The following is a 24,009-nucleotide window of genomic DNA, read 5'->3' on the forward strand; positions in this document are numbered from 1 at the left end:
TACTGTAACCGTTATCGGTGCGAAAACTATGTCGTTTGAAAATGAAAATTTTGTCAACTGTGGATAAATATGAAAGAGAGATCTTACAGGATCGATGTTCTCCGTCTCTCTCGAATTCTCATCATTTATCCACTTCAGTTTCGTTCGGTTCAATTGTTCATGAGGCACGTGTCAAAAGCAGCGCTTAATTTTAGAAAGAAAACGGTGTCTTATTTCAGTTTCATGTTCGTTATGATAATATGTTTTCAGTAATAATTTGTAAATACATGGCTTCCCGCGACTTCAGATAGAAGGTATGTTTTCAGTCGACGTTCGCCCTGTGGCTGTTGAGGTCACAATCTGACCCAATCTTCGTGACGAGGAAGCGAGTGATTCAGTCACTTGAAATTTATTCAACAATTGGGTAAGTAATCTCGTCAAATTAAATTATGCGAGTGTAGACTTGGATACGGGAGGTTTGGGAAGATTTTCGTATCTTTAAAATGAATCCTATTGAATCTTGTTCTAGATTTCCATCCCCAAAGTCCTCATCGTATTTTCATTTCTACTTCACCGCTTATAGTAATTTTTTTAATTGAATAATATTTTTTTGGTCCCCTTCGCGTTGAAGATATATATATATATATATATATATATATCATGAAATAATGTGGCTTCAAACTGAACTACATAAATTTTGAGATGATGAAGTCAACTGGAATTTTAGACTTCTTTTCTTAAACGCTTGCTACAGAACTTCTGTTCGTAGCGTTTAGTTTAAAATGCGACGACGAGGGATTTCCGGTTGATTGGTTGTCATCAAAGAGCAACAGAAATAGATTCATTCATCCTCTTTCCGGGAAGCGTTCGCGTCACAAATTTTTCCTATTTAGAGTAATACTAAGTTTCCTAGTTCATAGCACCGCGCACAACGGCGACTCAAACATATATTTGAATAATATTCCTCATTCCAATTTTAAACTAAAAAGCACATTTAATGCATTCAGCGTCCGAAGTTAAAATCGCATCTTTATGGTGTTATTGAATTTACCTAATTAGCGTGATCAGCCTGAATTTTAATATAACGTTGTATAAAAGATCGGTTTTACTTTAAAAAATGCTATAGCGTTAAATGGACACCTAAATAAAAAAAAAGAATCGATGAAAGATGAACAGCGGGAAAGAACTAGACAAAATATAAGATACGTGCTTGAATAACATGTAATGCAAGATTTTAGCCAGAGGGCTTCAGCGAAGACGACGACGACGAATCGACTACTTCCTACATCGGATCACGTCTCAACTAGTGTACATATATATATAACGTTAGAAATAATTCAAAAGGAGGAGAGGATGGTGAAGATTAATTCCCCCACACCGGGGGGGGGGGGGGAATTAACCTTCACCAAAAAATATTATTATATTACCATTGACCTTCCCCAAAAAATAATCAGAATACAAAACAAATTCGTGGATCGAACTTCAAGACTGTTTCAACAGAAAAAACAATCACATCGAAAATTTATGCATTTAACATGTTTAAATACATCCAGCCTGAGAACAACCAATTCTTTCCCCTCCCCAACGTTAATTCATTCCTCCCCAACGCTACTTTCCCCCCCCCCCCCCCCCACCACTGGTACAGTCTTGACTCATTTAGAAAGCAAATAAACTGTGTAATAACTTCCCTTTCCGCTTACAATTGAAATAGAGATATCTGTAAATATCATGCATGATCACGAACTGTATGACCGCCGCTGTTATGTCATATAAATTTTGTTTAGTTGGTTACGTTCTTCAAATCTGTGGATCAGAAACCGAAACAAGCTCTTCCGGGATTCACGAGCTTACGTTTTATATACAGTAAATATCATTATGAGTATGTTACAGAAAGCTAAACGAAAGTTTTATTTCAGTTTTGTTTTGCCACTAATTTCGTTGTCGATCACTATCAGTGAAGCTAAAAATCAGTGCACGAGGTTATTAGGTCTTCGAGACAAATTTCACCTCGGATACATGAGCCTTTCCATGAGCATTTTATGGTTTCTCTCTCGGTTTCCCAAATTTGGTTCGAGCCTCTTTCCATGATCATGACTTGAGCGGAACGCAGAAAAGAAAAACCTTGTGGTTACTTAGGGTGAACATTGCCATTTTAATATGATATATTCGAATGAATACGAGATAAAAATGATTGTTTTTAAGATATTATGCATTTCATTTTATCGCATATGACATCCGCGTTGATGTTTCGGGGAATCTTTGATTTCTGCGAATTGCAGAAAAAAAGAAGTAATTCCCTCCACGAAAATTTATCGCTTGTACTTTCTCACTAACTTTACCTGCCAAACTACGTGCAAACTACACGTAGTTTAAATATTAAAATTAAAAAATTGAAATAAAGCCATATAGTCAGACGAAACAATATTCCTTTTTTGTTGTTTTCGTTACATGATTTGTTTCTGTCCATTGCTACTGAATTGGCAGATTTTTTTAACAGAAAAGCATTATAATGAGGCCAGGCTAAGCGTGCTAAGATAAGCAAGGTCTCTTAAGGAAATTGTATCCCCAGAAATCTTGCATTGTAGGTGGCCCTTGTGACAGATCATGTAAGTAGCACGTTCTCAGGAAATACAAGTCGATAGTAGAATCAACGAATGTATATTCTCGTGCCAAGTGTTAACCATAATATTGCTTGGATCATAGATTGTTTTCAAAAAGATTACGATTAATTCGAGGGCGCAACGATTTCGCAAATCTCATTACTGTCCATAAATCGCAGAAATAAGCCATGACCTCGGCAATACACAAACGTTTGAAAAGAAAACTTGACCGAAGTAAACAGCTGGCTTCGTATCCGTGTTTTTTTTAAATCAAAGAAGACAAATATAATGTTCGTTTCAGCTGGTACCAGGATGTGATATTCACGTCGACTACTGGTTTAAAACAAAAGCAATTAAACTGATTCAGTGCGAACGGAAGACGCAGCGGGCAAAATACGTAATAAATCAATTCCTGGAACGGTTTTTATATTCTAACAAAGAAAATGGCAGTGAGGAAGACGAGGTGAGTGTAAAATAGCGCGTTTGGTGTCTTCGGCTAAAGCGGTACCCAATAATTATTTTTACGACGTATAGACAGTATTGGGTAGAGTTAAGGTAGTTTCACGTAGGAGGAATGTGACGGTTTTTAATTCACTGACGACGCGAAAGCGCAAGCGAGAAAAAGGGTCGCAATCGTTACTTCGCGATATTAGCTTGCGTGTTTTCTTACACGCCACTTTCGATACTTGCGTCAGCTTTTACAAGCTTTGAGTTAATGGGAGGTCGTGCAGTCGAAGCGCGATGCTCATCCGCTTTCCATTCACTATCGGCGATTCTGAGCAAAGGGAACAATGAATCAAACTGTCCATCGATGGCCAATGCCTGAACTTTTTCGCTTGCTTCATTTCTTATCGCGTGTTCATAGGCTAAACAATTGATTTAGTGACCTTTCTAGGAAGGGGAATCCTGCATTCCAGATTTTATACAAGAAATCGTTCGTTAAAATTCTTTTTGGCTGTTAGTTTCTTGGGAAATCAGTGAAGGAAAAGCTTTTAGCCTCCAGAACATGAGATTTGAGTTGTCACGCAATCCTCTCCGACCCAGAAAGTTTGAATAGTGAAATGCTTCAAGATTACCGGAAATGTTAATACAGCGGTATACCTTCCAATGCACATCCGCATGAAGTAACGTAGGAAGGACACTATCAGCTTCATAACGAACCTTAAAAATCGCTATACTACCAAGACCTGATAGCCAACTCGTTCAACACAAGGCCAGGTTTAAAAGCAATTTTTACTGATCAGTTTATTAATTTGAACTTGAGTCGACTAGAATGAGAAAGTCCCTGTTTATTGAACCAGACTCTGGACTTGTAATTACCGTTGTAATGATTTGATTAAGCGCCCGGGGTGCTTATTTACTTTTGGAACCTCAAGGGAGGGCCCCTGTTCGAAACAGGGCGCTTATTTCGTTTTTGAGGAACAGCAGAATGTGAAACAAGGCTTTAATGGTTAGTTGGCTGAGGATCAAAAAGACAGAAAAACAGACTTGTTGTCCCTAGATCCTTCCTTGCTATAACGATTGGCACAAGTTGTCGTCGCAAAATTTTAAGACGAGATCTTTCGCTTGAATGAACTGTGGATAGTTGGGAAACTGAGACGAAGACCACTTTTTGTCGTGAAGCTTTAAGTAAGCAATGAAAGGAAGATGGAACACGGTTGATCTCACTGTACATGTACTCTAAAAGTGCTATTACTGAAACAGAATAGAGGCGTTTATTGGAATGAGGAAGCTTACTCAATAGGGGCGCTTATTAACAAAAACAAATTACAAATCAACTTGTTGGAAAACACAAGAATTTTTCCATTAGTTTTGGTTCAATGAAAATCACAGAGCTTGGTTTATTTTGATTTTTAAATGGTTCCAAATTCTCTATTATTGTCACTTTGTCGGGCATTGTGGCGCATTTTGCGGGCTAAAATAGAGATTTTGGCGGGCTAAAATGTATTCTAGCCCGCACGCACGCTTGCATGGGTGTTCAGACTGTTTGTACGCATGTTGTCCTTTTTTCAGTCGTAATTCTCTCAATGCCCTCCAAACTGATAATAATAGTGTATTATTCATACAGTTTATGTTTGGGGGGATAAGTATGTTTTAGACCCTTCTCAGAATCATGTTAATCCTCGCCTAGCGGCTTAGGCTAAAATGACATTGAGTCGGGCCCAAAACATATTTATGCTCGCGAACAGACTCTATATTTCATTCCCGGCTGAGTCGTGGAAATTCTGTCTAACAGCGACTTTTGCCTCTCCTCTGAAGTCAAACTTGTAGCAATGCTCCTGGTCACTTAACCCTTCCACTTGCTCAAATTACAATGATTAATGAGGAGAATCTTCTTACGGTCATACGACACTGTCAATAAGAGAGGTTATGAAGGTTAACAAAATTTTTTAACTGCATGGGCAATTGTAACCTCGATGCCACACCAGATTCTAGGAATTGGTCAACAAGGAAGTGATGATTACATTTTGGGAGAAGTCGCCCTTAAATCTTGGCAGTGCAAGGGGTTTGCATGTTGTTGTTGTCTTTTTTTTAAACATTATTTTGTATTTTTTGTAGGTTTGATGCCTAACTCTATCAAACTTCCGTGAGAAAGATAGGCTTTTGAATGAAACCATTGACTCTGGCGCGTGGAAATGCAACCACTCCCAAAGGAAGAGAAACATCCGTTTCCAAGTCCTAAGCGGACAAACGAAGGGCCTTTCCTCATGTGCGCCTTGAAAAAAGAAAATTCCCCTATAAAAGAAATTTTTCACAATTTATCCAGTTCATTTGATCCACCTGTCAAAAGGTCTTTGACTGACAGCGAACACGATATGGCTCCGTATCATTTGAAACGTTTCAAACAGACTGAGGAAGATTTAGCGTCCTTGGAAAATGGTGGTAGTATTTCACCCTCAAATAAAGCGAGTTTGCAGCAGATTGTCAGTGAAGTGGCTTGTTCGCTCGAAAGGAATAACTCTGTGCCATCCGCGTCGTTTCGAAGAAAGAAAACATTTGCCTGTGGAGCCTCCAATGCGACATTACGTTCCGTTGGTATTATGGATTTAAAGCGACAAGAGAATGTCGTTGAAAGTTCGCCTCGAGTAGCTGTGAACGCAGCCCAGGAAAATCTGGATGCTTTACCATCTTCAGCCAATGGCCAAGTTAAAGCAGCTCTTCCAGTTTTTAGAACACTGAATTGTCGCAGCTCCAGCACAAATAAAGGTGTTGCAATTGATCATGAATTCTTTCCTAAACTTGTCGGGGTACACTCAATTCAAACATCATCGGCGTTTTCACCTCAGAAAGGAGCAAATACCCATTTTGACCATGATTATGGTTCACCACTGCCCAATGAACTTTTAAAAAAGGAAACTGCAGACGACTGGAACTTTGGAACTCTAAATTACGACAGCGAGACGGAGGGTGATATAGTGAGTCCTGTTTCACCCAAAGCATTTCCCCAGCCACGATCTAATCAAAGCCTATCATCTGATGAATCCATGGTTCGTAGAGACTCCAAATGTCATACGCAGGACAGGCTAAGAGCATTACCCATAATTCCTCTTGTTCTTACTACAAGCATCTCTTCAGATGTTTCCACAAGTCCTTTGATGGATGCAAATCACTCAAGTCGACGTGAAAAGGCGACGTTGCCACGAAAAACTTCCAAGTCAGTCGCTGAAATACCTACCGCTAAAAGTCTTTTATCCAGCTCACAGGAAAATCGTAATGCTTCTCTGCTCGCACAAACTCGTCACTATTCAAGAAAAAGAGAGATTGCGAAAAATACAGAAACATCCTCGGCACCCTCTCTTGTCAGCTCGACATTGATGTATTCAAATAAGAAGCTGAATCCCCGTGAGTCGCCCACAAATATCAAATCTGTCAATAAGCAAGAAGCTGTTGACATCCATCGAATGGCTGCCAGCAGCCCGCCGCGTAAACGTCACTGTCGTTCAAGTTCACCTTCCAAGAAGCCGTACGACCTCTTGTTCAATTTTAAAAAACCAAATGGTAGGAGTGATTTGTTTCTCGTTGTGAAAGATAAAGTGTTTGCGGTGGAACATTTTGACTACGAAGGAAGGTCATACTTGATTCATACCAACCATAAAGGGAAGAGAGCCATTCTTGCTAAACTTCCAGAAGCTGAAAGACTTAAGTTACAGATTAATGACAGAGGAGCTATCAGACATGAGCAGCAGACGGATCAACCTGCGACCCTACAGCATCCTGCTAAGACCTCTCTTTCTGTAGCAGCACTGCAGGATAGCCTCTATCACGGAGACGCGACAGATACAGTTTCTTCTATTTCCAGTCGCCAGCTGGATTCAGACACGATTTACAGAGTAATGAGAGAAGAGAACATGCAGGAAAGAGCAAAATCGCTGAATGAAAATGGTGAGATTTTATCCAGAGGTGCACTGGTCCGGAATGGTGGTCGGATGAAAAGCCATTGTCATCCCTCGACGATGTCTTTGCAAAATAAAAGGCTACTACTAAAGCAAGTGCTAAATGGCATAAGGAAAGAGATATCTAATCACAAGGACACTGTGTTCGTTGGAAAGCAAAGTCTTCCACAGGAATCTACCGATACACTAGCAAACGATCGAGGTATTTATGTTTTCAGTACCACACACTCCACTCCCAGATGTGCCTCCACTTTGTCTGGAAGAGAAAGAAACCTACAAAGCATCGTAAATCCAAACAATTTGGATAGATATCAAGAATTTGATGCACTTTACCATCAACAGCAATACTTAAATACTGAAGTGGAGAGTTCAGCAAAGAAAATTCATGCAGTTGGCATTGGGCAGCAAAATTTCCTTGAGAATCAACCTGCGAAAGAAGCCACTAACGAAAGGTTCGCTCGTGGAAACACTATGCCACCTTGTGAGCGTGGGACGTTGCACCGAAGCGATTCGATAAATTTTATCGCTCACCGATATGACTCAAACGAGCATGCCTTGTCAACATCTGGCTCCGTGAACAAGCCATCTGAAGATACAAAACAGATTTTCAGCCTGAGCAAGACAAGCGCAAACGACGTGATCAACGTCGCCAAAACTGGTGCTTCCGGTCGCATGTACATCTACGAGAAGTCGCCACGTAATAGGCAATTTCGACAGCTTAGTAAACTTTTGTTAGGAGACAGCCATGGAAAATGCAGCACTAGTGCAGCACCCCCGGCTGGAAATAGAGCTGTGGAAAGTTCCAGAGTCACACAAGCTTCCACTCCTTCCGAACCAGTACCAGTTCTTTTGAGAATTCCTAATGAAGTGCCGGATCACAATGCCAAGTTTTTTAGGAAAAGACCAAGCCCAGACACCATTATCCAGCAGCGTGCCGTTTTAGCCGACACCTGTCATTCACTCAGGCAGGAATGTTATAATTCGAAGACCACACAGCAACTCCTGAATGGACGAAATGAGGCATTACGGATGCATTCAAATCAAATAAGACAAGGTGAAAATGGACTCTTTCAGTCTTGCGTTGCTGCTTCCACCGACTTCCTACAAAGCAGAGAGTGTCCATGTTACAATACCAGTGTTGCTGGTGAGAAAAATGTTTTAGTTCACACAGTATCGGAGGGAGCCACTCGAAAGGCCCAACAGCCACTTGAATGGCAACCTGGGCGTGCCCACATCAGTTTTCAGCAAAGATACCTTGAGGATGCACTAAATCGAGGTATCACAGACGTCGCTGATTCATGGGAAGTCACTAAACCATTGAACGCCGAGAGAAATACGGCAGGCGACAACGTCTGGGAAGGAATGGAACTACAACGTGGCCACTATCAGAAGACTTGCGTCAGTAATGGAGCAGTACCAGAAAGTCCTATGGGAATGTCCAAGCCCTACAATTGCAACGAAGATAATTTCGAGAAAACTGAGGATCCCACCCAAAAAAATTCTCAAAATGATCTCACACTTCGAGAACAGCTAGAGAAAGAAAGTCCAACCACTAGTAGACAAACAGTGAAAGAAAGGGGCAAATCGAAGAAAAAACATTCATGCCGCCCTGAGTCAAAGGTGGAGAGAAACTTGTCTCACGTTCCCGGTACGGCTGACGTTATTGTCATTGAAGATGACTGAGAGATCAACTTTTTTGGACAAAAATCTCTTGAAAGGGTATATATTTAAAACTTAAGAGTTCAAACGTTAAGGTTAATTGTAAAATTAAATTTTTAAGGCCCTTACAGACTTTTCATGCCTAAAAACAAACATAACGCGCTCGAAGTAAATAGAGTAACTTAATCATGCTGAAAAAGTTTTAGAATAACTTCGAACTGTGGTACAATGTTTGTAACTGTTTTTTATTCTGACATTTTAAATGATCTAAGTCTATGATTTAACATATTACAAAGATAGATGAGTAAATCTTTGTTCCTGTTTTATTTTTAAACTTATTTACAATAAAATTGTATGGAAAGTACATAGAACATAATTTAAAATGTGGTCACACGTGCAGTTGCGAATTGAACATTGAAACCCTGCTATAGTGATTGGAAAATGTGAATATTAAAGTAGTATTTATTGGTAAAACGTAATGTATTATGGTTACTCTTTGGAAAAAGTAAGGTAACACAGATGCGGATATAGGATTCTTTATCTGAATTTGATCTCCGCCAGATTTAAAAGCCTTTCTCTCTTTCGCGCCAGATTTCGAATTCGCGCCTCGCGGATTTGCAAACTTTGTATCAAGTCGATGTCCTCTTGTCTTCCACTTGGATTATAGATTCTGGGACTTGTAAACCCTTGCTTTTCTTCGTCTTGTAAAATTCTTTCGAGCGAGGACCCTTGATTTTCTTGTAGTTTTGCATTGTCCTTTTCCTCTCTTTGGTCGAGTTGCGGGTAGTTAATCCCTGCACAAAATTTACATTCTGACTCTTGTGAGTATTCAGGTTGCTTTTCGCCCGTTTCATGGTATTCATGAGTGCTCTCGGTAGTGAATTTTTTTTCTTTTCTGTTTTCCAATGACACTTGACAACCTTTTAGGAAAAAGTAAACTGACAATTACATTCAACTGGTCCTTTGGCTAGTCAGACTGAGCCGTTTTGTAACGCGGACTTCGAGGCCGCATCTCAAGATGAAAGCACTCAGTATTGTGACAGAATTCACTGGAAATATTCCCATATTTATAGATGGTGAGAGTCTTAAGGTTCGGGAGAAATCGTTATGAGACGCAAATCAGGCAACATAGACCTCTTAAAACAAAGCTCATTCCTTTTTTTAATTTGCAAGTAAATAAGCCTCATTACCCTTGATGGTATACATGAGAATTTGGAGACCAACATATAGTAAAGGGCCAAAAAGACTTATATTTGTATTTACTCAAATAATTGCAACTGGAAGGCCCCCCACATATAAAAAGGGTCAATACCTTCCCCAAAATTACCTTTGCCAGATCCTTCATCTCCTTGACTTTCCTCTTTTGCGTCATTTGCCTGATTATGCACTGCGTAATCCAAAGGCGGATCTGATGGTTCCATTTTGACGCTTGCGTAACCTTCATCTTTGCAATGTTTGCATTGCGTGAAATCAGGGTAACATAAAACAAATTCTCTCCTGGCTAATATGGCACAATCGTCAGTTGGTGTCACATTATTTTCTTCTACTCCAGATTGCGTGACACTTCGAACATTACATGTCACTTCTTCAGTGTTGGTATTGATCCTAGCCACTAATTTCTGGCCTGATAATGACAGAACTTTCATCTTCTTTGCCCCGCCGTTCTCTGCTTGATCAGCGTCAGACGAGGAGGCAGACCTTTTCTTGCAAGGAGATGAAAGATCTAATCCAACTTCGAATGGAAGTCGTAGAAATGACTCATTTCCTACATTCGATTTTATCAAAGTCAAGCTTCCACGACCCTTTCGACGATAGTCATTTTTCATCTGGATGTCATAATTGTAGGATGTTTTAGGTCTGTACTCGTCCTCAATTTTGGTTGTATTGGTGAGCTCTCCGCTATTTTGTTTGTAATTGCAGTGTTCCTTGGTATCCCCGTCTAAGGAGAAAAAATTTATAATTACCTCCCTTGGGTTTTCAAGATCGTCTTTAACACGAATTATATGTATTTCGTTGTTGTTATTTTGGCTCTTGTTTTGGCGCTCAGAGAATATATAAATCATTCTCTGCAGTAGGTTGCTTGCTAGGTTATGTTGCAAAAATAACATTACATTCTGGGGCAGGTAATTAAAAGTAACCCTTAAAACGCTTTAAGATCATCAGTTAAAAGAGATTTTAGTTTCAGACTGGTATGAACAGCCACCTTGGGGGTCAGAAGAAAGTGGCCGTTACAGAGAGGTAGCCTAAGAGGGAGGTAAATTTTAGTATGATATTTAACTCTTTAAAGGGCTGAAAATATCTGTAGTTAATAAATCCTCAATGTTTCTCAATGAATAGGTCACAATATCAAATAGATCAAAAAGATAGAAAACAAAAGATCACGATGTTCAGCTGAAAGATGTGAACAAATGAAAACGAATAAGATAGAAGCTTACCAATATTCACGATAACTTGATCAGTTACCAGTTTACCATCAGTTGCGCTAATTACAATTGAGCTTGCGTTCATATTCTTGTTGTTCTCCTGTGCAGTTTCCTTGCTGTTATCCACTTTCTTATGAAGGCAACTAGCGCCACTTTTCTGTTGACTTTTGCCTTGCTCGGCTTTGTTATTCCTCATACCTTCGATGAGAGATTTGACTTTTTTCCGTAAACCAACTATAGCTTTCAGCATTCGTTTCTTCCTGAAGTCGGACTCCGCCCTATCAAGTCGACTTTTGATAAACCGGATTCTTCTGACCAAGTCACGCACATTTTCTCGGGCATTGTCCTTTTGCAAATGATTTTGAAGTCTCTTTTCTTTAGTAGCTGGACAAACGGCGATAGAACTATAGCTATCCTGGAAATAAAAAAAAAAGACTTAGACGGTTTCTTAAAAAAAAAAAAAAAAAAAAAGCTAAAGCTTTAGACGTTTACAAATCTTTTACACAAATACATTATATTGGTTGCGTTTAGAATTATGACCATAGCCAGGAGCCCAATAATAAGCTCCTGTCGTAGCTTGCCTCGCTTCCATAAGAAATATGTTGTTCTTTCTCATTTGCCGGAACACCAAATATGCATATTTCCGGTATCTTAGAAATTGTAACGGACAAACGGACCAAAGGATTCCTAAGTGGCTATGAACTGCTATGTCAGGTTCACGTGGCATTCAACACAATCTAAATGACTGCTAAACTCATCTCACATCGAAAAAAAAATTAAAAACAAAAACCAAACCTCGCATGAAAAACTTGCCATGTTATCTTTTTGTGGACGTGTACTTTCTTTGAGACCCATGCTTGTTCCCGATGATTGAAACTTTATACTCCCTTCGAATTGTTTGTTCGTCACGTTTCCAACGCCTGATTGTGAAAGTTTTTTGTCATCGCGTCTCACACCGATAAAGCTGCTCTGCGCTTTGAAAATCCCCTGCTTATCATCATCAAGCGCGCAAAACTTCATATGTAATTTTGGTTTGGCGCAGTCCAAAACATCCCGTTGGCTCGCTTCGCGACTTCTACTACGGCTATTAGGTGAACCTTCTTGGATAAAGTCAATTGGTTTTTCTCTTGAATTCTTTTTGTATTTCAAGTTGGCTTCTACTTTCGTGGACACATAAAGATCTGTCGATCTACAATGCTCTCTTTGTTTCTGTGTTTGGCGTTCATCTTGAAGTAGAGTTAAGGTTGTCGTTTCCTCTGTAGAAGGTGTGTTTTCCTTCGCTCCCCCCATATGTTCTTTTTTCACCGGGTGTGTGGTGTCAATAGGAGGTCCCAGACGCCCAGTACGAGTCGGGTCACAGTTGAATACAGATGCACCCGTTATCACCTCAATATCATTGAATGCAGTTTTATTCGTTCTCATCTGTAACTCATCTCTTACCACCACAGACGTACCAGCTTGGGTATTGCATTCCGGCCAACACACTGATACAATCCTTGGAAAGTTGATATAGTCGAAAGCAATCCCAGCATTAAATGTCACCGCAGAGGGCTGAAGTGGAGCGAAAGGATGAAGGTCTGCCATGACAAAGATATGGAATAAAAACATAAAACTTCCACAATGGAGGCAGCAAAGAATACTGGTGCTGCATTTGAAATGTCATAGGCTCAAGTTTTACCAATATTTATAACTTTAAAATTAGGATGCACACAGAAAAGTAAATAAAATGTATTGACATTTTATGAGTGTGAGGAAGAGCCACACATGCACTGCGGGTTCGTTTTGAGACATCGGCTTGACCAGAGGAAAGGATCGAAAGATAAAGGAAAATATGATATGACTTACCAGTGGTTGCTCTGTGAAGGCAGTTCAAGCTAGCTATTGGCGAGCCTATCTGACTCGTCACAGACTCCGGCTGAGAAGCGCCGCTGGAACATTTCCTTTCAGAGTCATACGCAGTGAAAGCAGCAGGCTTCATACCAGCCTGATTTCTTTCCTGGTGAGCAAAACATTAGTTTCTGATACTAAATTGGAAAAGATACCCATATCAGTACAGAAGAATTCTAAATACTCAGGACCACGACTCGCCGAGGGTTAAATTTTTATGGATAATCTTGACCGCGAGGTTGAACCCTTCGAATGAGACATAGAGACCTATAGACGCGCTCCCCTTTATTTCTCAGACTACTGAATTTTCCAGCACATCAGATTTACGTGATGAAAATGAAATGCCACTTCATCGAGATAAATGACATTCCCATTGAAAATAGAGTCCACAATTAACAACGTACCTTAATGTGTGTTTCTTGTCCATCTACTTTGTGTCTTTCTCTCTTAAAACGAACCGTTATCGCGCATGACGTACACAATCTTGCATACGAAAAAAGCGTGAAACAAACGGACCCAGCGCGCGCGTCTTAACTACATAAGACGACTGGTAGGGTATTTATAAGTTAAGAAACAATCAGTTGAGGCATGTTTTTAAAATTTTGGGAAAATGTTTTGGTTATATCCCTCAAAACATATCCCTATGTTTTCGCATTGCTCTATGCTGTACCAATAAACAAAATGTCCACCCCTGGTGTTGTATGCTGTGATCATCAGTACAAGTAATCGCACTGATTTGGAGTGTGATTCGGAATAAACGTGCATGAGCAATAAATTACGAGTGCTAATTCATTCCAAACTGGACGACGAAAATCGTGTGATTTATTATTAACAGTATATATATATATGCATCGAAATTTTGAGACAGTTGTTCCTGATTATTCAAAAGCAAAACGCACGAATCGCGTGTAAAATCATTTATTTAAAGCCTGTAAGTATCATTGTATCGCCAGGAAAGAAACAGGTTTTGTAAAAGGGAAATGGGATGAAAGATTTGGAAGCGAATTGTTGAAAGTAGGTGCAAACTTGTTATACTTGACAGCACGAAATCTTCGAGGTGGGAGCGAATTTCTAAGGGGCAAAATTTTAATAGGAAAAAATCTCCAAAAGTTGTAAGCGCGTGTTCATCGAAATACGATGCGCGCGGACAGGTCAGAGAGTACCGGAAAGATACGTAAGCTTTCCCCGAGGTGTAGGTGTAGATTTTACGTACAGGTCAGTTGCTTTACAAAAAATTCAACGCCCGCATTTGAAAAAACGTGGTATCCGGAGAAACTCCCCCTGCTACGCTTCAATGCGTACACCCACGTCACCAGCGTGCACAATGAGAAGAATACACTCTCACGCAACAACACGAATTTAATTACCATGTAACGATAAAGCTTAGTTTGAGGTAACAGCCAGATTACTATTTAAATGGTTGTTAAACTAATGGATATTTGCTGTGCTAATGTATGTATATTTGCTGTGCTAATGTATGTATATGATTCGCTAGCTACTACTTCTAGCTCTGGCCCCGGTTGTTCGAAGCACGGATGAAGCTATTTACTGGATGAATCTCTATCCGGTGAATACCGCAGTACGTTTTGTTAACACTTATCTGCTGGATAGTGGTTTACCCGTTGAACAGCCTTATCCGGTCTTTAGAAACTGAACCCTTTATTTGCGCGCGCAAATCACGTAGCTCAGAAGTTATTACTTTATTTATAGACTGATCAAAAGGGCCGGATAGGAAAATATTTGGCTCACGGTCATTACGTTTGGACCGAGCGCAGTGATAACCAAGAGCGCTATTAATACTTTCCCGTTCGGCCCGACCACACTCATTCAATATGCAATTTATCATATGACCAGTCAGCCACGAAGTGTTAGAAATTTCGAAAATTCTGTTCCAACCTAAATAGGACATACTCGCATACAAAACAAGGGTGAGTACTGGACAAAAATTATATACATGATTAAAACTTTTCCTTTTTTTCCTTCGAGTCAGAACAAGAAGCTCATAATTCATCAAGAAATAATTATGACTAATTTTCTCTTTTGTTTAGGCTCTATGCCTCTTATCCTGACGTGATCCAGGTTTCTTTTACGATGGAAACGTTCTATGCTTTTAAAGACGATGCAACTTTGGCTGTGGGTGAGGAGAGTACGCTGACAAGTTTGGGTAAACAATCGTAATCCAGAGCATAACTACCATGAAGAGAGGATTTGTTATCTTTCAGTAACTTTCGCTGCACAGGCTTGGTTGTTTTGATGACTGCGTCGACATTTTTGCACTTTTTGGGAATCACCTTCTCCGCGCGTAAAACTTGTGATTTCACTGGAACATCATCGGTGGAAATAGTCGATGATAGTTCACCTGCAGCATCTCTAGTTTTGTGGTGGTGGTTGTCGTCAAAATTAATGGGAGTGGATTTTTCTCCAATGCGCTTGTCACCATGAACAGTTTCTTCTGCCATCCCAGGCAGACTAGATATTTCGAGAGCTTCACTCTTCTTCAGGCTTACTTCTTCGCCGAAACTGCCGAGAAATGGCAGAGAATCTGTCAGAAAGCTTTCTAGAGTGTCATTCAAATCTATGGTTTTATTTGATGTCTTTTGTATTTGGTGAGTTGCATCCCTGCCAACTCGTTGCTTCTTGAGTGTTCCTTGATGTAGGTTGTCATATTCTGAAAAATTGCTGGATTTTCTCTTCAAAGATGAATTCAGTTCGGAAGACATAGCATACGTACCAGTAGAATTATAGGGTTCAGTAGATCTAGTTTGGAATTTCTCAGCGCGTTTCGATGTAGTCAGAGCTGAAGGGTTATCTTCATAGCTTTGGTCTCCGCATAGATACCGTTCACTTATCTTTCTCCGTAACTCTGCTGCCTTAAATTGCTGGTTTGCACCATGATTGCCACGGTCGGGAGCGTCATCTGAATGGTTACCTTTCGTACAGCGGAGAGAAGGAACAGTGCGTTTGAAGAGAGATTGCTTCTTGTCACATGCATTTTCTTTCGATATGGTTTGAAGTTGTTTGCCGTTTTCTAGGACAGAAGCAGCGTACTTTGGACGAGGATAACTGTATGCCCGTGCGTCGACGGTGCTTTTCCCACCGACAGCTCCCACTGTATTCCTTTGAGGCTTCGAAACAATTTCTACTGTACTTTGTTGCGGCCTAACACAAGTTCTGTCGCCAAGAACCGTAGGATCACAGCATGGATGCGGAGTTCTTTCACTTCGGCACGGTAATTCTTTGACAGTCCGACGGACGCAGCAAGAAGGCTCCCTTTGTTGATAGGTAACAGTCCTCGTGTCGCATGAATGTAAAAAGTGGCGAAAGTGACTTGTCCAATATGCGTACTCTTCTTTGGTCAAGTGTGGTCGGAGAAAAAAAGCTGTGTCAGCTGAAGTTTGATGGATCGCTGATCTCATTTGAGAACTTGTCGCTAAAATTATCAAAATTAAAATAAAAATTATTCCTTGACTTTATTAGTTATTACGCTGAAACGAGTTCAATTTCCCGTTTCATTATGCCCTGAAGCGAATTCACTCTCTGATCGTGATTTGAGCACGTTTGTTTTCGAGAGCTTTTGGCGGGTCTCGATGGGGTAAACCGATGGCCGTAAACCGGCTAAAACATTTAGCCGTTAAGCGTAAAAATTGGCAAACTTTAACCCATAGTCGTAAGAAAAGGTAACCGAAGAAAAAAATTCTTATTTCAACAATGGAATGTTATTTATCGTAAGCCGTAAGATGGCAAACATTTTAACCGTTAGCCATGAATGAAAGCCATCACCCCATTGCGACCCTCTTAATCGTTCTTTCTGAATATATTTTCTAACATTCCGTGAGGGTTCGAGTTGAAGAGGTGACATGTAGTAAGAACAATTCTGTTCAAAGATAAATAGTGTTTCAATGGCAAGAAGTACCTTCACAGTTACTTAACTTCTTTGTACGGCTTGTATTTTCGAATGCACTTCCTCACCTCTTACGTAACACGGTGAAATTATGCCTTCTAAGTTACAAAAATCATGACACAATACAATTTCAGTTCGAGGATATATAATAATGTTTTTGACCCCACTCAGAGTCATTTAAGCCCGAGCCGCTGCGTTTTTGCAACTTACCACAGTCCGAAGAGAAATATCTCGAAGCAGTGCCACAAACTGTCTGTTTTAGGTCGGTTTGTTAATTGCTACTATGTATAGTTTTCATCCTGCCCTGTAAAGGATCTTGGTTACTTCCATTAGGTTTTTTTTTATATTTTCACAGAAATGAGCAGTTTGCGTCATGTACTGTCATGAAACATTCAATTTGTCAAATAAGTTACTGTCTCCAACATTATGTCGCAGTTATAATGGTTGTTTGACGACATTTAATCGAAAACTTGATTGAAGTCATTTGTCGTATAAAACGCGCTCAGTTGAGAGCATAAATAATGAGTCGGTATGACGTCAAACGTTAAAGTTGTTTTCTTCTTCACGGCTGGTTCTCACAATTCCCAAGTCAAGTTCTCGCAAGAAAATTACCTTAGAACCTGCCAAAGGTTTTGTTACTAGAGGGTAAACTCGAAATCGTAAGATTTTCGATTCCTATGAAGTCAAGGTTTACAACAAACCACAGTAAGTTCTAAGTGAACCTAACATTAGCATGATAAGGAAATCAGCACGTGAAACTACTCACGATTAAGACTTCCTGTTATGTTTTTCCTGCCACTAGCCATGTGCTCGGATGCGTGGCTGAAACCACTACAAGCATAACGGCATGCGCTGAAGGGTTTGGACTTCTGCTGAGACGTACTACAATAATGAAGGAGATGCGCATCACAGCTACAATGACAGGATTGAGAAAACGGATTCATTTCGTTCAGGAAGGAGACACTCTTGTGTTCACAGTTCTTGCAGATAAACTGAAAGAAAACACAGTTGTGCACATGTAATTAGCAAATCAAAGTATCTGCAAACAGTGCCATCGGGACACGTTAAGTATTAATTTCCGATTTGAGGTAATTGCACTTTTGATGAAAATGTAAACAAAGCGCTAAATTGCTGTAGATCTGAAATTTACCTATCTTTGGGCTTGCTGCAAAATTAGCAACCTTTCCCGCAGAAAGTCATGTCGAATAATCCGCCTACCGTAGCAAGCTCGTGCTTTTAGCCTGAACAATGACGTAATGTGCTTTACGAACCATAAAGATACAATATCTTATATATCAACTCTAATGGAACAACAATCTACAACAAATATCCGTTTTGATTCGAAACGGAAGCTTTTCCGTTTCAAAAAAAGATCGGTTTACTCCAGTCTTTCTCTAAATTCGGCTTTCGCCCGTCTACATGTATTAACTAATAGGCTGACACATACTACCGATTGATCATGTAAGGAATGGTCTAATTTGATATCAATTGTCTCACCAGCGGTAGTGCATAGATATAGCATCCAATCGCAAAATCTAAATTGACTAAAGGTATCAAAGCAGAATGTTTTTTGTTGTATTGACATCAGCCAGAGACAGCCACTTTAAGTCCTTGTCTATGATGGCTGCTAATTTACGTAATTTCAGTAGACATTTATTTTCGTCCTTTTGGAAAAAGGTCGTTTTCAAAAGCTTCTCTTTTCGGTGAAGAACGTCCTTAAACCTTATGCTTTCAGTGATCGTTTTCGTTGGATACGGGTGGACCGTAAACTTTTACCGAAAAACGAAATAAAAAAAAAGCGTTATCGAAAAAAAATCAGTCATATAAAAAGCACATTATGTTTTAAATTTATCTATATGAATATTGGCATGTCTAATATTGGTATACCCCAGTAACCGCATTTATAGATGCCGTGGATGCATATGACCTTGCTTCCAAGCTCTCTCGAACAGTTCTTTCCATATTCCATTTATTAAAATTCTCCCAAACGAAACCGGGAAGCAAATATAGAAATTCTTTAAAATTGTAGAACGAAAGTTGACGAGATTTTAAAAGTTCAAGAAGTTTGTTGAGTGGCTATGATTTGTGAGTACATGACAAGAATAAATTAAATATTAGACACCGATGCACCTTGAACAAAAGGAAAAGGAAAAGGAAATACCGGAGATCAAGTGTGTCATTACCGTGCAGCCAGACGAAGAGCCTATTGTAATGATGAAATAATTTGGATGCATAACTGAAGACTGCATGTCGATCGGAAACGTAAGCCCTCCTTGCAAGAAAGACTGATTACTCAGAAAAACCGCAGGCCGCAGAAAGAGACACAAGCACAGGGAGGCTGAAAAAGAGAAGAAGATTTGCTCCGTTCTGCATCGACGGCACTGCAAATTTGAAATTTTTGTGATGGCTGTTCATATTGATCGTCTGTTGATCATTCATTCACTTGCTTGACGGCAACTTAACAAATTATTGTTGCTGTAAGGTGCAGAAAACTTATAAACTCCATAATGACTCAAACTTTCGTGCATGGTCTCTTTGTTGGAATTGTTAAAGAAGTGTGTCTCGAATATAGCTTGTAAGTCACCGCCGCCGCATACTATGAACATAACCAGGCTATTTTTAGTTGTATTTAGAGCATCTCAGAACATTTCAGTTAACTTTCAGTTTCTGATGTTTGCGCGCTTTGCCGACCTAACAACTGATAAATATCCTTCCACTGTCAGCTTTTGGCCCTTTTGACACTGTTCACAAAAACAAATGTTCAGATAAAAGGTTCAGAGAGCAGAGAACAGAGAAGGGCTAACGCACACAACGTCGGCCTTTAAACTCTTTAAGGTAGCCAATTTACGTTTTCAACTCAGTTGATGACACTAAATTACCCCGTTAAAAGCTAATCTTATATTAAACGTACTGCTCTCAGGCACACTCGCTTTACAGCTATAAGATATGTTCATCACTTCAGCGCAACTATGCAAACAACAAAAGTAGCAAATTAAGTCAGTTAATTATAAATACAGTAAGAGAGGTAATTTTTTTTCCGTACACGAGTACTGTGCCTGCTATTCCTAGGTTTGTATTTTCAATGAAACTATCACAATTAACAATATCACATGCTCACTTGACGTGCAATGAATGAGCAGCACTGAGTTAATGTACATTTACTCATGATATCGGGCTTTAAGATTAGACAAAAAAAAACAACAACAGAGTAAACGATTCTAATCGTCGCTCAGTTTTATAAACACCACCGGTAGGCCTATTGAAATCACTTTCTCTTCCTTTTATACTATCGGAAGTGGAGGTGTTGTCTTGAACCTACAAAGTAAGCCTTCTTTTCATAATTTGTTGGTGGCATATCTCAGTTACATCAGTCCTTTTGATTACTTTTCAGCGGTACAGGTGGTTACTTTCACTTTGTAAGATACCGCTTCCGTCGACATTGGCAATTTTCCTACAACTTCAAAAACATTTTACTAAAACTGACAGAGTCCATTTCAACAGGAAGACAAAAACACAGTTGTTAGCTCACTTGACCGGGTTTTTAAGGGGATGTTTAGCTTTCCGTAAAAAATTTTTTGTCTTAATTCACGCGTTTGAACACAGGAAGTTAAGACGTTTTTGTACGTAAATGGAATCCGACAGCCGGACATGTTTTCGAAATTTTTTGCAATTTGAGATTTTATTTCAAGGACAATTTGACAGTTACATTTTAAGCAGAACTAGACAACTGCTCGATCGGATTTCCTTGAAAACCGAAAGTCAAATACTTCTGGCATCCACATCCTGAAATGTCTCTCTCGAATTGGTCGTGACAAGTTAAAGGACCTTAGTAATGCAAGAATCCTTAGGATTACATATAATGACCTCTTCCTGTTTAAGCTGACAATGTCTCGATCACTGCACCAGTGGCTAATTTCGCGGAAAAGGTCACAGTTAAAGAACAGTTTTGCTTGTCGCAAATGAAATAACTCGAAATTTCATTGTCCACCAAAATCTTGTACAATGGTTCGTAACAAACATAATAAATCTATATTTTTTCAAATAACCTTTGATTTTCTTATCTGAGCAATTTTTATATTATTACTGAAATAAAAAAAATTACCTAGAAACTTTCCCTAACACAAGAATGACTAACACGCTATTATAAAAGACAATCAAGGCTTTACGTCGTCTTGAGTGTGGAACAAAATTACGTCACTTCTTATTGTTGTATCTGTTTCCAACCCGACAGTCAAAATCAAAATACAATTGAAAATATTTTCATTGTTACGGTTTTCTCCTTGTTAATCATTAGAAATAGTACCCTGTAAAAATAAACTCTTTTTTCTATTCATATGAAATGATCGCTCTGAGCTGTTTTTATCAAGATAGCTTCGTCTTCATCCCCGCATTGTCTTTAAGATGAGCTTTTATCACATCCGAATTTTGAGAAGATAGTGTTTCAAACAACAGTTTCAAAGTAACAGATCTTCTTTAGAAACTCTCTACGGTGTCCTGTTTATATCATAAACTCAGCTGATAGAACCAAATTATCTTGTAACAAATTTTCGTTTCGTTGCCCGACAGAAATTGCCGGTTCTGGTGTATTTTGTGAGTTGTAAGGGTTGACTGAGATCCATCACTTTCCGGATGTTTGCTTCACATTGTTTTCTAGGAGAAACGTTCCAGCAGCAGAGAAAGTACAGACAATAGCAAGACCTGTGCTAGCAGTTAGATCGACCGAGCATATAAGAAAGAGAATGGTAAATTCAATGGTGTAATTTAGTTTGATCAACTGAGTTGATAACGTAAATTGCCACGGTAAAGAGTTTCAAAGCTGACGTTTCGAGCGTTTCGAGCGTTAGCCTTCTTCAGAGCGAATAACGGTATAGACACTAGGAAGACCTGTGAAAACCTGAAGAAGACCATTCGCTCAGACGACGGGCTAATGCTCGAAACGTCAGCTTCGAAACTCTTTACGGTGGCTAATTTACGTTATCGACTCAGTAGATAACACTAAATTACCTTGTTACACTCTCCCAGCGACGAAGCGCCACAGTTTCTTTAGAAACTTACCCTTTTATTCATGGTAAATTCAGTGATGCACTGTTGACTTACTCTTGCTTGGTATTTAATAAGAAATTATTTCCAGAAAGGAAAAACTCGTGAGGCGTATCATCAACAATGTTTCTAAATCTTTTGCCTCAAGGTTTAATCAATTTTCTTATTTTTAGCCACATGGTGATTTAGATAACTTAGGAGTAAATTACAGATAGCAGCTAAACAAAAGCAGCTAAACATAAGACGTCTTCACTCATGACCGCATGATCAGCGCCTCCTAGTGTCCACTTTTCTCGAACGTTTGCCGGATTTTCACTGTCGCATAATATTAGGTGCGTTGACCGCAAACGTCGCCTGCTTTCAGCTGCGGCAGTTCGTGCCGGCGCTAAAAAGGAAATATTTGTAGGGTGTAGTTTTCACCATTTCCCATTTCTGTAAACTTTTTTCTTTATCTCAGTGACTTGAGTGACTTAATGTGCACAAAGTAAACGAGTAAAGGGCTTTGAAGAGGGCGGAGTAACTATTTCCGCAGACTCAGGACCGTGTCTACATTTTGTTTTGTCTCGTATTGTAAAATGCGTTAAATCACAGGACAGTAGAAATCTAGCAATGAACGGTTTTGAAAAGATAGGAATGTACATACCTTACGAGATGATTAAACATAGACAATCGATCAGCATGGTTTTGGCAGTGTCTGTTACTTAAGTCTGACATACAATGGAGTGTCCTTCACTGAAACGAACTTAAAAACCTAATTCCAACTGAAAAATGATCCCCGGTGTGAAACTTTCTCGTTAGGCACCAAATAAGGTATGTTTTCGTCTTCCGGCGTGGTTCAAACTTTTAAATCTCTTTTTCTTGCACTTTCTAAAGCATTGTGAACCAATTTTTAACTATTATCTCTCTTAAATGTATGCGATGTCGAAAGACAAATCGAGTGATTACTCCCCTCTCTGAGAGTAGTCGATAATATAACAAGTTGGAAGGAAAAAAAAAGCCGAATACTGTAAGCGTCGTTCACTAAATTGCGCTTTTGAAAAGAAGCTTACGTTTACTTTAGTATTGCTGTCGTTATCGGCATACATTTTCGTTCTAAAATGCCTTGTCTATCTCACACTGAGCGAAAAAAAATTAAACCCAATTCGCTCAACAAGGGGTTGATCCGCATATACAGAAACAAAACATTACAATTTGAATACAAGAAAACTTACCAAACTCTGAGCTGTTACTTTTTTCTCAGAACCTCACTAAAGAAATGCGATTATCTGTATGTGGAATATCATTTTGTCCGCGTGCACGTTAGTAATGTACTATTTATGTGCCAGGTTATCCGGTGACAGTTTTTCCGTGTTCCAAACACAGGAAGTCCAAAAATTTATCAGTTAAACAACAAGGAAATATTTTGTGGGGTAATTGTCATATATCAAGACACTAACACATTTCTTGGCCTTCGCTTTATCAAAAAATTTTGAAAAAATGAGAAGATAAATAAACTGAAACCATAGGCCATGTTCCTGTATTTGATAGATCCGCAAAGCATACAAACGTCACGTGCTTTTACCGTAAGTACTTAGTACTGGAAGTACTTAGTTGAGATCCGGCCCTTAATAGCTTCATACTATGATCAAGTATACACAATAGGCAATATTGGAAAAATACTGCAATACTGAAAAAATAACTCTTTAAATAGTTCCAATTTAATCCGTTTCAGGCTCAAATTTTTGAAAGCCTTGAAATTTAGCCACGGCTTTGAAAAATTTGAATTTATTCAGTTGTGGACTTCGATCAGGATTTATCATAATATTTGCTTCCAATGATAATGTTCGTGTCATCATATCAAGTATTTATTGCCGTACGTAGCCGGTATACATTTTAAGCATTTAACACGCTAGCTCATATCTATGAGGAGCCAAAGGTATTTTTAGCTCATTTGAGCATTTTTTGAGGCCAAGGTGAGTCACCCCTTTTTGCAGCAGCGATGAGACCATTAACCTCTTGATATTGAACCATTTCACCCTCGCAACGTCAATACAAACTCCCGTACCATCTGCCATTTATATTCCTCTGATTTGAGCTGTGAGCATCTGGTTTAAATCAGTCAGTATGCCATTGCTTATTTTTTTAAT

General features: G+C 39.3%; 3 protein-coding genes across 8 annotated transcripts; 1 reads left to right on the forward strand and 2 right to left on the reverse strand.

The window, feature by feature from the left end:
- Nucleotides 1–216: 216 nt before the first annotated feature.
- LOC149044320 (uncharacterized) lies at nt 217–9,106 on the forward strand. 2 transcript variants are annotated; one of them, XM_089208755.1, is made up of 2 exons: nt 217–403; nt 5,139–9,106. In XM_089208755.1, exon 2 carries the CDS (start codon nt 5,216–5,218, stop codon nt 8,654–8,656), a length of 3,441 nt encoding a protein of 1,146 aa, XP_089064881.1. In that variant the 5' UTR covers nt 217–403; nt 5,139–5,215; the 3' UTR covers nt 8,657–9,106. The 2 variants fall into 2 exon arrangements, with proteins under 2 accessions (XP_089064881.1, XP_027058398.2); XM_027202597.2 differs by lacking the exon at nt 217–403 and adding an exon at nt 2,556–3,042.
- On the reverse strand, nt 8,888–13,416 carry LOC113685121 (uncharacterized). The gene is made up of 6 exons (XM_089208756.1): nt 13,347–13,416; nt 12,901–13,051; nt 11,851–12,632; nt 11,068–11,470; nt 9,960–10,571; nt 8,888–9,552 (listed from the first exon to the last, which is right to left on the reverse strand). The coding sequence occupies exons 2-6, from the start codon at nt 13,031–13,033 to the stop codon at nt 9,170–9,172; spliced, it is 2,313 nt and encodes a 770-aa protein (XP_089064882.1). The 5' UTR covers nt 13,034–13,051; nt 13,347–13,416; the 3' UTR covers nt 8,888–9,169.
- Nucleotides 13,417–14,283: 867 nt separating this feature from the next.
- On the reverse strand, nt 14,284–23,238 carry LOC113685115 (uncharacterized). Of its 5 annotated transcripts, none has more exons than XM_089208760.1 (3): nt 23,095–23,238; nt 17,610–17,835; nt 14,284–16,372 (listed from the first exon to the last, which is right to left on the reverse strand). In XM_089208760.1, the coding sequence occupies exons 2-3, from the start codon at nt 17,785–17,787 to the stop codon at nt 15,045–15,047; spliced, it is 1,506 nt and encodes a 501-aa protein (XP_089064886.1). In that variant the 5' UTR covers nt 17,788–17,835; nt 23,095–23,238; the 3' UTR covers nt 14,284–15,044. The 5 variants fall into 5 exon arrangements, with proteins under 5 accessions (XP_089064886.1, XP_089064885.1, XP_089064884.1 ...); XM_089208759.1 differs by lacking the exon at nt 23,095–23,238 and adding an exon at nt 22,527–22,662; XM_089208758.1 differs by lacking the exon at nt 23,095–23,238 and adding an exon at nt 17,994–18,087.
- Nucleotides 23,239–24,009: the final 771 nt, after the last annotated feature.

The sequence above is a fragment of the Pocillopora damicornis genome, chromosome 6 (genome assembly GCF_964200805.1).
Source record: "Pocillopora damicornis chromosome 6, jaPocDami1.2, whole genome shotgun sequence".
Taxonomy (NCBI): domain Eukaryota; kingdom Metazoa; phylum Cnidaria; class Anthozoa; order Scleractinia; family Pocilloporidae; genus Pocillopora; species Pocillopora damicornis.